We start from the raw sequence: 12,410 nt of genomic DNA, 5'->3' as shown, positions 1-12,410 counted from the left end.
AGATAACTCTATAGCATCGACGCGTCGAAAGTGAGCATGTATTGGTAGCGTTGTTCAACTCACACGTCGAATGCTTGCAAGTTGATGACAACATTTGACAAATTGGCAGCTAAATTGCTTGACAAATTTGTTAAATTTGTCAAAATTGAAAATGGTGTAAGATTTTTGAAGGATTTGAATTTAATTTAAAACAACTTTTTCTCAAAACAAATTATTGTTTCAAACAGCTTTTTCAACGCAAAATGTGTTTGTTTACGTTCGGTGTATTTTGTTTACGAGTGATAGTGAATGAAATTCCATATGCTATTTTAATGTATTTGTGTTGTGTATTTAATGAAGGGGAGGTTGCGTGTGTTTGTTTGTTCTCTAGCTTGGCACTCAATTTTTTATGTTATTTAACCTTGTTCTATTGTGTGTTCTGTGTTAGTGTGTGTGTGGATTTCCTATTGTTTCTCTGATTGGTTGTGGTGAAACTTAGTTTTGTTGCCTTTTAAAAAACGAACCTATTCCGGTTTTTTTTCCTTCTGTTCTTCTGTTTTGTTTGAAATCTATTGTTTACGTTATGTTCCTGTCATCCGTTGCGGTTGTGTTTAGTGTTTGTTGCTTGATCAATGCAAATGAGGATTGAGTTTTTTTGTTTTGTTTTAAATTTTAACAACGTTTGTTTGTAACTGTAAGTGTAACCTGCGGTTTATCTTGTATAACTGTAAAAAAATCACCAGTTCTATTGTTTACGGTTTGCTTTGTTTATGCTGTCACAGTATTTTTCGCTTTATTTTTGTTTGTTTAGTTTAACGCACTATTGCAAATAATCAATCGGTTTCGCGGTTGAACAAATTTGTGTATATAAATACGACCTTGCTCTGCCTCGTTCTCGTTCACGGGTTGCTGCGCCACTGTTTGCATTTAACGTTTGTTTTGTTTGTTTACTGTTTTGTTTACATTATATATAAATATTTGAAAGAACACTTGATGTTGCATCATTCTCGTCTCTGAAACTAAGGATTGGAGGTTGTTCGAGTTGTTTTTGTTTTGTTTTGTTTAAATTCTTGCTTTCTGTTTGTTGTTGCCCCTCAACACGCAAGTGTCAAAAGTTGAGTTGTGTATCTATTGCGGCTGGTTTGTTTTGTTTTTGTTTTTCTTTAGGGGTTTCTGAGTGTGTGTAACACACACTACCTTCATAAGGTTCTGCGCTGATTTGGTTTGACAAGTGTGAGTGTGAAGATGAATGCGTTTGTGTGTATGTGTTTGTTTTGACAGTTGTAACGGAGAAATTGAACAAGTAAGGTAAAAACACTTCAATAACAAAACAAAACAAAGTGAAAAGTTCTAACTGTTTGTAACGGGATCGGAGCAAGCTTCGGCTTCATCTAGCTGTTCACTTGTTTACTTTCTTCGTTTTGCGAACGTGTGCGTGTGTGTGTGTGGGTTTGTGTTGGTTTGGGTTGTTGTTGTTGTTTGTCTTGTTTCTCTATTGATATATTATGGAAGAATTTGAGTTGCCCTGAGCTATTGTTTCCTTCATTACTTCCTGTTCTATTTTTTTGTTTTTGTTTTGAGAGTTGCTGTGTAAGGGTGAGTGTGTCGGTGTGTGTGTGCGATTCATGTTGTCCAACTAAAACCTACACTTAAACAAACGAAAAAAAGGTACGAAATGAGCCTCGCCGTTTTGTTTATGTTATGAGTGTGTGTGTGTGTGTGTGAGTTAATTTCGTCGATTTGCCTTCCAAACTTTGACAGCTCGCGCGCTCGCTAAATAGTCACCCTGTGGAATTGCCCGCAAACTGTGTGCCATCACGCTTTTGTTTTGTTTATCTCGAAAAATGTTTACACTTATGAAGTACGCCATCCAAAATCGAACTAAGTTGTTGGTTTTTTTGTTTACTGATAATGGATTCTAGTTATGTTAGCTTTTTTGCTCGCTCTAAACGTAGAGTTTTCAACTAATTTTGACAGTTTATTATATCTAGATTTTTCCTCTTCTCTTATAACTTTTAGTATGTATTTTTTCTTACATTTTATGCCGAAAACGGGAAACAATTGAACCGAAAAGGTATAACGCTACGAGTTGTTTTCGATCAAAGATAACAATAAAGCTATAATTTTGGTATATAATTTTGAATTTTGACTAGTACCGTTTGCCGAAATGATAAATGCCGAAAAAAAGCTCAGTTCCAAAATGTTGTCGTTTACAGCCAATTGTTTTGCTTTTCTTGTGTTTGTTTACTCAGTACGGGGGGGTTAAATTTTGAATTTTAACGTTTCGTCCGCATCTCCTAAAAATTTATCCAAACATTTTGTCTCCTCTGTTTGTTTATTATCAAAATCACAGATTATTGTGTATCCTTTCTCTCTTACAAGAATTTAACCAACTTAGATAAGCGACTTACGTGATTTTTTTTCTTTGTTTACTTGTTTACGCTCTCAAACAAAGCGGATCCTGCGTGAGAGCAACTCTCTCACTTTCTCTCTCTTAATTTCTGTGTGTCTGTGCATGTTCTAAATATGAGCGGGTTTTTCTCACCTTCTTGTAAGCAAGTTGTCTCTGCTTGCGTGCAACTTCGATCTGCCTGCGTGTGCTTGTGGGTGTGTTGAATGATTTTTGTTTTTAAAGTTATTTTTTCTTCCTCTTACGCGCTAATATTTTCACTGTGTTGAAGTTTTCGAAAAATTATATCAACTGTTTTTTCCTTTTTTGTTTACTTTAATATACTTTCATTTTAGAGGCACTCTAAGCTACAAATTGACTAAAAATCGAAAACCTGCGCCGCGTGCGGCGCACGCCTTTTTCCAGAACGTGTCAGTGTGTGTGTGAGGGTGCCGTTTAAAAATCGTGTTTATGTGTTTGTGTTCGCCAGAAGGTTTCGATTTCAGTCATATTTGTTTGTTTGTGTGTGGTGAATCGCACTCACGCACACACTTTTCGAGCGATTTGGATTTTTTTGCTTGCGTGTGAGTGAGTGAGAGGGATTTTGGGTTTTAAAGATGTTTTTCGATATAAAAATATCATAATTTTTGCGATATTTTACCTCAAATGTTACATTTTGGTTTTCCATTAGTACGTTCAAATGTGTGTTGGTGAAAGCCAATAACGTGGTGTGTGTATTAGTGTGTGTGAGAGTGAAGAGGTGCGCGCATCCAAGGAGGCCACGCTTGCTATGTTTGCGTGCGAGCTCCACTTTCTATTGTGTGTGTAAGAGTGTTCGTGTTGGTTGATATATGTTTTACTTTTTTCTGGGTTTTTTCTTCATCTTCCATATAAAAGGTATTTTTTTCTCATATAAATACGATCTATGCTCTTATCAATGAATCCTACTGTTTTACCTTCTGCTTTTGCAAGATATTTTAAGTGATAATTATTGCTATGCTTTTGTTTCTTACCTTGCACTTACTGCCTAGTATTGTAATAGTACTAAAATATTTTCTAAGTATATGTATATATATAATATAGAATTAGTATATTAATAATTGATTTTTACTGCAATAATATTACCTTACATATCGCGCCCGTCTTTACATACACGAGTTTGTTCACGTTCCAGAAGTTTCGCCTCGCGCCTTTTCTGTCAAAGTTTGACAGCTGTCACGCGCGCGCGCGTCTGTTTATTATTGGTTCAAAATGAACAAAATTCTCAATTTTCTTGTTTACTACAATATGTTTCTTTTTCTTCCGCATCGCGCTTTGTTTATGTTTTTGTTTACTCCTTTATGCAATATGTATAGTTGTGTGTGTGTGTTTTTTGTTTGTGTAAGTCTGCTTCTATTTGCTTCATTCTGTTTACCTCACTCGGTCTAACCTATTGTTTGCTTGCTTTATTTTTAACTTTCAACTACTGATTTTTTTTGCTGTGTTTTTTTTCTGTTTTTCTTGGTTTCTCTCTCGCTCCCTTAACATTCGGTTCTATTACTTGCAGAAATTATTGTTGTAAATATATGAAAAATAAATATATTTTGTTTACTTTTTGTTTTGTTTTGCATTCGCGTGACGCGCCTCCATCAAAGTCGGCGACGCCTCTCTCTATCTGCGTGGATTTGTTTGAGGGGGTTTTGCTTGTCTAAGTGCGTGTGAGTGTTTTGTTGTTGTTTGTATCTGTGTGAGTTTGACGTTTCGCGTCGCTTCGCATCTGCCCGAAGAAAGAAACAAACTAATCGTAGTAGGCTGCCCTTTTTCGCATTTTGCGCGCGTGCGCACACACAATAAAATTCAAAACAAAAAATAATAATTTAAGGTTAAAAATTATACTAAACAACAGAATTAACAAAAAGGAACTTTCAGCTATGGTAAAAACAAAATATTTTAGAAATATTTGCCACGCGTCGCAGACGCTGCGCGCGCTCTCAGCTGTATTAGTAAGCGTGCGCGGGCGCTCTCAACGAGAGCGCACGCACACAACCAAGCCGCGCGCGCGCGCAGTGTTGCCATCTTTTTCGCTCATTTTTTCTTTTCTGTGGAACTTTGTTTTTCGTAAAAATGGTAATCAAATTGTGGTTTGTGTTTGCACCGTTTTGTAACTCTCTCTCTCTCGTTTCTCTTCGCTCTCCTCTCTAGTGTGCCATCTTGTGAAGGTGAAGTTTTGTTTGTGTGCGAAAAAAGCAAGCAATTTGTGTTCTACTCTAAACGTGTTTGTTTGTGTGAGTGAAGGTGCAAATAAGACGTGTGCGATAGTGTGAGTGTGAACTCGTGAGAAATGGAATGTTTGCTTTGTTTTTTTGAAAATTTTGCTCGATTCGGAACCAAATTTGAGAATTTTGACACGTGTCTCGCTACCTTAGGTGGTATTGTTCGATTCGAAAACGTCAACCTCGGGTCGCGTGTTGTTGTTAGTTTTTTTCTTAGGGTGACCTTAACTTTAAAGTGGAGGAGAAAAACGCGTTGCGTTGTTTTTTTAACTTGACTAAAAATCTTTTCTTTTTTCTTTTACCGAAATAATGAACACCAAAAAGGAAAGTCTCATTAGGTGTAAATTTGCTTAACATATTAAATAACTCAATTATGGCTTTCGCTTAAAATTTTGACTGGGGTTTTATTCGTTTAAGCCTAAAAGTTTGTTGTAAAATTTGGAAAAAAAATATAACGCCTAATAATTTGTTTTGATTTTGAGTGTGACTATTTGCATTTGCAAAATTTTGAGATCCGTTCGAAACGAGTGCGTTGGCCAATGTTTTGTTTAAATAATTAAGTTACTTAATATTCTAGATTTTTTTTTCACTTTCGTGCGTGCGCGTGTGTGTGTGGGGTTAATTTACTCAGGTTAAAAACATAAATTGTTCATTTCAATCACAGCCAATGGTTACGCAAAAAAATGTAGATTTTCGATTTCCATCCGACTTTCTTTTCAGTGTTTTTGTTCCCTTTGCTTTGATGTTCTTTTTAGAAATGTCGCCAAAAGTCGCCAATTTTGAAGGGGATTTTTTAAACGTTAACTAATCTTACTCAACAAATACTAGAGAAAAAGGAGAATTTTTTTTCCGTTAATTTTTGCCTAACTTAACAACGTAAATTTGAACTAGTTTATCACAACACGTTTGCTTTCATTCTTATGCCGAAACAATAAATTTTGAACTTTGGTTTACGTTACGAAAATTTTGTTTTTTTTTTTTTAACTTTAAATAGGGTGGGCCGAAACAGTATAATTTTGATCATCTCCTCCACCTTTTGTGGGTGTTTGCGTTTGTGTTGCGTCTAACAACTAATTTTTCGCTTTCGAATTAAAATTAGACTTTTTAAAACTAATCGGGGAGGGGCCTAAAAGACAGTGGTGTGAGTGTGTGGTTTTGTGTGTTTTTGTGAGGTTTGTGTGTGATTTCTCTTCTCATGATATGCAACTAGAGTTAATTTCGACTAAATTTCTACTTTTTTTCACTTCTTCGTATTTTTTTCTGCTGTTTTAAAAGAACCACTTTTAATTTGTCGAATCGCCCCATTTCGAACCCTCCAAGGAAACAACAAAAAAAAATGTCTGTCACACTTACTAATTATATTGGTAATTTACCCGCTAAGAACTAAACTTCATTAAAGATAATAAGGAACGTAATGCTTCTCTTCTCGCCGTCTTCGACTTTGTCGTCTTCTTCTTCTTCACCCATTTGTTTTTTCGCTCCTCCTGCACGCGTCTTGCCTTTTGTTTTGTGTGAGTGAGTTGGTGTCGGTCTGTTTGTCTGTGAAAAGGTTTGTGTAAAATGATCTGTTTATATGTGAAAAAAAAAATATCTGCACTTAAGTTTTGATAACAAAGAAGAGGGGGGAAAATAAACGGTTGTTTTGATTTGTGGTGCCATTTCTGTACAATTGTCACACTTTAAGGAGGATAGGTTTACCCCGTAGAACAAGATTTCTTAACAAAAATAAGAAATTATTTTCTTGCAAAACTAATTCCTCCCAAGAAGCATAGCGCACACACTGGGAGAGCAATGCGCTCTGCTTGTAATTGTGTTTGTAAATTTGCTTCTCTCTATCTCTATTTCGCTCACACACATTGTTAAGGGGAAAGCGGGGGGTCGTTGCTGTTTGAGAGGGGGGAACATTATTAATAGTAACTAACTCAATTAATTAATATTCAATAAGATCACAGATGTCTTTTCTCAATTAATTGTGTGTATGTGTGTGTGTGTTTGTATGTGTGTTTAAATTGTTAAGGGGAGATAAGTTTTTGTGCGAGTTTTGATGGTGGGATTGTAGAAACAAGTCTTAAAACAAATTCCATTCTTATGCATCATCTTGAAGTGACAAAATGTTGATCTTTTTGACAGACCTATAATTCTTGAATTTATCTAAAAATTGAATGCACGAAAACTAGCAGAAAAGTATACTTGAAAAAACATCTGATAGTTTTTACACTTCCCACAACTTTTGTGAAGCGCTCGGCACGGTATGTCCACGCATTCTTCCTCTCCTGTAGATTCTGTGAAATGTGATCCGTTCTCAGAATCCTCTCTGCGGTAAACACAACGCAGTAGGGCTGGCCGCTTTAATTTTTGTAATGCATCTCGGATGTAGTGCAATTATAAATAATAACAAGTAATCTAATCACTTTATAGTTGAAAAAAAAATCAAATAATGTTTTAAATGATCACATTTTCGATTTTCCAACAAATTAAAAAAAAACAGTTAAAGAGTTATTGGACTATGCCAAACAAACAAACCAACTTGCACTTTTTGACAGGGTGCCTGCTTTATTAATTTTCCTGCATTTGTTAGCAGAAATGTCAGCATGAATAAATTTTACTTTGTTTACGATTTTAGCAAACTGTCAAACACGAAAAACTGTGAGTTGGGGTTTTTTTTGTTATAGTCTAAAACCTCCTTTAGTTATCTGTTATTACAAAAATGTTGCGAATTTAATACTCACAAAGTGTCAAGATTTTCTAAATTAAAATTACTTCAAATCTGAAAACGGGTCTTTGGGGAAATTTTCTTACAAAGAAGAAAAAATAACCCATAACACTTTTTTTACACCAGCTCGAGAAACAGGCGAAATTTCCATACAAATTCCCCGTTTTCCTTGAGCTTGGTAGTTTAGGTGTTAATATCTTTAAGAAACAGGATTGATTGTTTTCTAAACATTTTTATGATTTAGGCTTTAAACTCAGTTTTAATAGAAGTAAATATTTTTGTTTTTCTTAATGAAGAATATTTTTCCAAATAAATTGGAGCAAAATTTAAACTTTTTGATAACCTTTTTAATAGCAGTTTATAAGCATTAATTTTCGTAGTTCTGTAGTTTCGGATAATGGAAGAAAAATTATAAATATGAATAAATTATTTTAAAAGTAATGGATTTTGTCATAAATAATTGAATCTGCAGGCTTTTTACTCTGAAATTTTTAAAGTCACCCCAGATTTCATTTGTTTGTACCCAGGATTTTTTGAAAGCAATATTCAATGTAGAATAATATTTGAGAGCTTGTCAACAACCTGAATCACAATATTTTTTTGGAATTTAGTATCCCGAGCAGACGGAAATATCTTGGGAATAACAATTTTTGATATTTGAAAAAAAAAAAAAAAAACTCAGGTCCAATAACATTTTATGTTATTTTAAACAAGATTTTTTTTTGTTATTTAATTGTTATTGTTATAACAGAATAATAACATTTTTCGATAAATATTCTTCGAACAAATCATTGTTATTACTTTTTGTTATTTTAACAAATAATCCGATCATCCCAATAACAGTTGGCGGTATACTTCCATAACAAAAAATGTGATTCTCCAGTTGTTTTGGCTTTCAACACGGGATTGAAACTCGTCTAAAAAACCTGTATCATTTTCTCCTTCAAAACGGTGGCGCCGCGTGGTGGTAGCTGCCCTGTTTATTACACTGTGAAATAATCCATGATTAATCCAAGGAACCAAAAGGTGACAACAGAAATGTCCTCTCAAAAGGAGTGCTGCAAAAAGATATATTATTTTTGACAAATTTTCGAACAATTTAACAATGAATTACAAGTTTGATAGTCGAAGTACAATTAAAAATTGGTTTTGATATTTGTTTTAGCACAACCGCAAAAATATTCGTAATTACCTTTTGCCTCTTGGTGGCGCTTTGTGATAGTATGTGTGTGGTCGATGTTTGCAGACGTGCACGCAGAACACAGAACAGTGAGTAGCAAAAATGCCTCACTTTCTTCTGATACAAGTCGCCATATTGAAATTGCATCCCGAGCAGACGGAAATGACGTGGGACTGATATTGTAATAACAGACTAATAACATTTTTAGTTATTCTTTGAACAAAACTTTGTTATTTTTTTTTTTGTTATTTTAACAACTTATCCGATCATCCCAATAACAGTTCGAGGCATTTCTTCATAACAAAAAACGTTATTCGAAAGTTGTTTTCTCTGTCAACCAATATCAGACCAATACACTCAACCCCCGGTGGTTGGTCACTTTTTCGTTTGACACTTTTTTAGTTTGTACCCCGTTGGTTGGTCAAAGTCAAACTAAAAAGTGACGAACTGTCACTTTTTACACGGCGCCCACGCACACTATCAAAACAAACGTTTGGTAGTGTGTGTGAACTCCGTGTAAAAGGGGTGTCAAACTAAAAAGTGACCCCGTTCGTTTGACAACAGTTGGTGTCAAACCATCGGGGTTTGAGTGTAACAAATTTTGATATGATAACATAAACTGTTAATAGACCCTTATGCAAAAATGGATTTTCAAGAAGATTCCATAACACTTTTTGTTATTTTAACAATATTTGTTACTGAAATGGCATGAATTTTGTTATTACCGTCTGCCCGGGATGAAGATTCATACCCTTTCTTTCAACCAATATCAGACCAATAACAAATTTTGTTATGATAACAAAAACTGTTAATAAACTCTTATGCAAAAATGGATTTTTCAATAAGAGGCCATAACACTTTCCATTATTTGAACAGTATTTGTTATTGAAATGGCATGATTTTTTTTATAAACGTCTGCCCAAGTAAAAGTGCAAGTATTTAAAATTGAGCTGATTGTGATTAAACACACTTAATATTCAAAATTACTATTTTTTAATTTGGTATCAAAATAAAAAAGGTGATTTTCTAAAGTTTAATTTTCTTCATAGCTACTAGCTCTGGAAAAGAAAATATCTATTTTAGAAAAAAATTAACTCCCTGCATAAACACAACAATCCATGATCATTATGCGCCTCTCTGCACAGTCCGAAATATTTTACTAAGAGCGTAGCACAAAATTAACTCCAATAATTTTGTGTTATTTTGTTTTCACCGATAGGTTATGAAAACACACATGGATTCAAATGAAAACAGAGAAATAAAGATTTCAACAAGAACAATATCACTCTTCTTGTAAAAGACATCAATTTTAAATAGACCATGCGCCTCCTTCGACCCAAAACAATCACTTCTCGTTCGGTGGAGCAGCTTGGTGCTTCACCTTAAATACCTTCCACTTAATCGCCACCATTAAAATCACGCACAAAACCTGGTGTGAAGTTTTGAAATTTGATCGTCAAAAAGGTAGAAGTAGGAGGGGGGAAAAATGAGTTAGGAAATATCACGCGTGTGTTAACACACGTGCGCGCTATTTAATTCTAAATTTCTCCGCTTTTAAGAACTGTATTATTGTTTGTCTATTTCGTCTGTCTGCCGTCTGTTGTTGTTATTGGTATAAATAGCACCAATATTAATTACATATCGTGGTTGTGTGTTGTGTGGGTGATTGGGGATAAGAGGAGGGGTTCAACTGTCCAAAACGCGGGGAGGTGCTTTTTAACCTGTTTTGACGGGGGTTTTGTTTCCTCAAAGTGTGTTATTCATAGTATAAAAATTACTCTTGTGTTTAGATATTGCTTCATTACTCGCGCGTGGTTCATCCTAAGTTTTTTTTTAATAATAGTATATTTTGATCGGGGTCTTTTTTCTTCTTTTTCTTTTTTTGTGGGAGGGGGGAATTTCTAGGGGATGCTGGTTAGTTTTGTAATAGCTTCTCTTGTTGTCCCGTTGTAAATGGTAGTTGTTTACAAGTTTGTTTGTTTTGTGTAAGTTTAGAGTTTTTTTAACATATCTTAGTGTACGGTGGCTCCTCCTGTTTTGTGTGTGTGTTTTAAGGGGGTCGTTCCTGTTGTTGATCGACTGCGCTTCTGCTGCTATCCTGCTGGTAGTATCATCTTCTTCTTCTTCATCATCTTTGTTGAAAGTTTTGGGAAAGGGGGCGGGAGGTTCAGGTGAAGCCGTACATATCACAATGGTGCTGCAGGTTGTAGAGCAGGAGGAAGTTCAGCAGGTGCAGATCGTCGCACTATTGGGGCGAGGCGTCGTCCTTCCCGTCGATCGGCGACGGCGACAGGAACTTGCGCACGTACTTCGGGTAGTGCGTCTTCTCGTGCGCCTTCAGGATCGTCGAGCGGGAGAACGTCTTGCCGCACATGCCGCACCGGAACGGCCGCTCGCCTAGAATTGGTGAGTTTGGTTTAGTCAGAAATGTGGAGACAGTGGTCGCCTTCTCATTTAGGGAGAATGTAGGGGGCATGCAGAGTTGTAATCCACAAAAAATGCTCGCTCTACAGCATTGCCTTGGCGTTATCGATTGCGAGATTCCTACTCGAAACTAGGCGTCCGAAGCTTGATTGTTGAGGCCCGCTGCATCTGAACTGAGTAAATGTGTCAAAATATCGATTTTTGGTAATATTTTAACTGAAAATCATTTCTGCTCGGGTCTCGCCAAAGTGACAGATAGAGATGCGAGCAGACATTGTGATAGCGCGAGCGCGAGATGCTGAGCGTACTTTTGACTGTGGTGAACTGTCATAAGCAAGCAAATAAACAAATCTCAGTTTGAAAAGAAATGTTGCTGTCAGGGGAAGGGGAAACACTAAAACGATTTATTTTTGAAGAAATTTAGGTCTTTCAGTGATTCTAGTTACACGCAGTAAAAAGGATTACAACTCGACATGTGTTTCAAAACAAAAGATTGCCACTTACCTGTGTGCACCCGACAGTGGTCCTTCATGTGGTGCCGCAGCTTGAACGCCTTGCCGCAGAACTCGCACTTGAACGGCCGGTCACCGGTGTGCACGGGCAGGTGCGTGATCAGCGACGACACGTCCGGGAAGCTCTTGCCGCAGAACTTACACAGCACCACGTTGCCCTGGTCCGAGCCGGGACCCCCGAGGACACCGCCGGCATTCCCGGACGCGGCAGCAGCGGCCACGGCGGCGGCAAACTCCAGCTCCATCGGCGACGGGGCGCCATCTGGCGGTTCAAGGATCTGGTCGAGCGGGCCGGGCCCGCCACTGCGGTGATGTCCACCGGATCCGGACCCGGGGCCACCCCCGCCGAACGGGTTGTGCGGCGAGCTGAGTGCCGATGGCGACGGAGAACCGGGCATTAGGGAGGCGGCCGCCGCTGCTGCCGCTGCCTGGGCCGCCTGCTGGTGCTGGGCCTGTTGGGTCAGCTCGTGGTGTTGCTGCTGCAGCAGGGCCAGATGCGACGGATGGATCAGGTGGGCCGTCTCCCGGTACTTGAGCGTCTCCAGCGAGTGCGACAGGATGTGCCGGGTCAGTTTGCTCTGGTGCGGAAAGGTCGCCCCGCAGTACATGCACGGATAGATCGGACCACCGGGATCGACACCAACACCACCACCGCCGCGGTCACCACTATTGACGACGACGCCACCCAGCGGCGATGGCACCCCGAGGTGACCACTGCCCCCACCGGGACAGAGGCCGCCGCCGAGCATGCCACCACTGCCGGAACCAAGACTACCGCTCGCGGCATGCGGTTCTGATGCTTCCTGCAAACCAAACAAAAATCGGACATCAACTTCTTGTCGCTAACGCTTGACGCTTTGGTTTTGTTTTTGTTTGAGTTGTTTTGTTTTGCTCTCTATCGTTTCATTTTTGTTTACATATTTGCTCTCTCTTGAGTTCGTTCGATCGGCTCTCGAGGGGG

At 37.8% G+C, this 12,410-nt stretch overlaps 1 protein-coding gene across 11 annotated transcripts in view; it reads right to left on the bottom strand.

The window, feature by feature from the left end:
* The window catches only part of LOC6042684 (longitudinals lacking protein, isoforms A/B/D/L), a 345,300-nt gene that overhangs the window by 14,047 nt on the left and 318,843 nt on the right, over positions 1 to 12,410 (bottom strand). The window contains exons 8-9 of one of the 11 annotated variants that reach the window (XM_038260784.1): positions 11,442 to 12,252; positions 10,562 to 10,910 (exon numbers count right to left, since the gene is read on the bottom strand). The exons of the other annotated variants lie outside the window; for them this stretch is intronic. Coding sequence (XP_038116712.1) covers positions 10,759 to 10,910; positions 11,442 to 12,252 — 963 coding nt within the window. The 3' untranslated portion in view covers positions 10,562 to 10,758. Of the gene's footprint in view, positions 1 to 10,561; positions 10,911 to 11,441; positions 12,253 to 12,410 lie in introns of those variants that run through there. 11 annotated transcript variants of the gene reach the window in all.

This window comes from Culex quinquefasciatus, chromosome 1 (assembly GCF_015732765.1).
Source record: "Culex quinquefasciatus strain JHB chromosome 1, VPISU_Cqui_1.0_pri_paternal, whole genome shotgun sequence".
Taxonomy (NCBI): Eukaryota; Metazoa; Arthropoda; class Insecta; order Diptera; family Culicidae; genus Culex; species Culex quinquefasciatus.
Note: the sequence above shows the minus strand (reverse complement) of the source record. Positions and strands in the feature narration are given on the sequence as shown.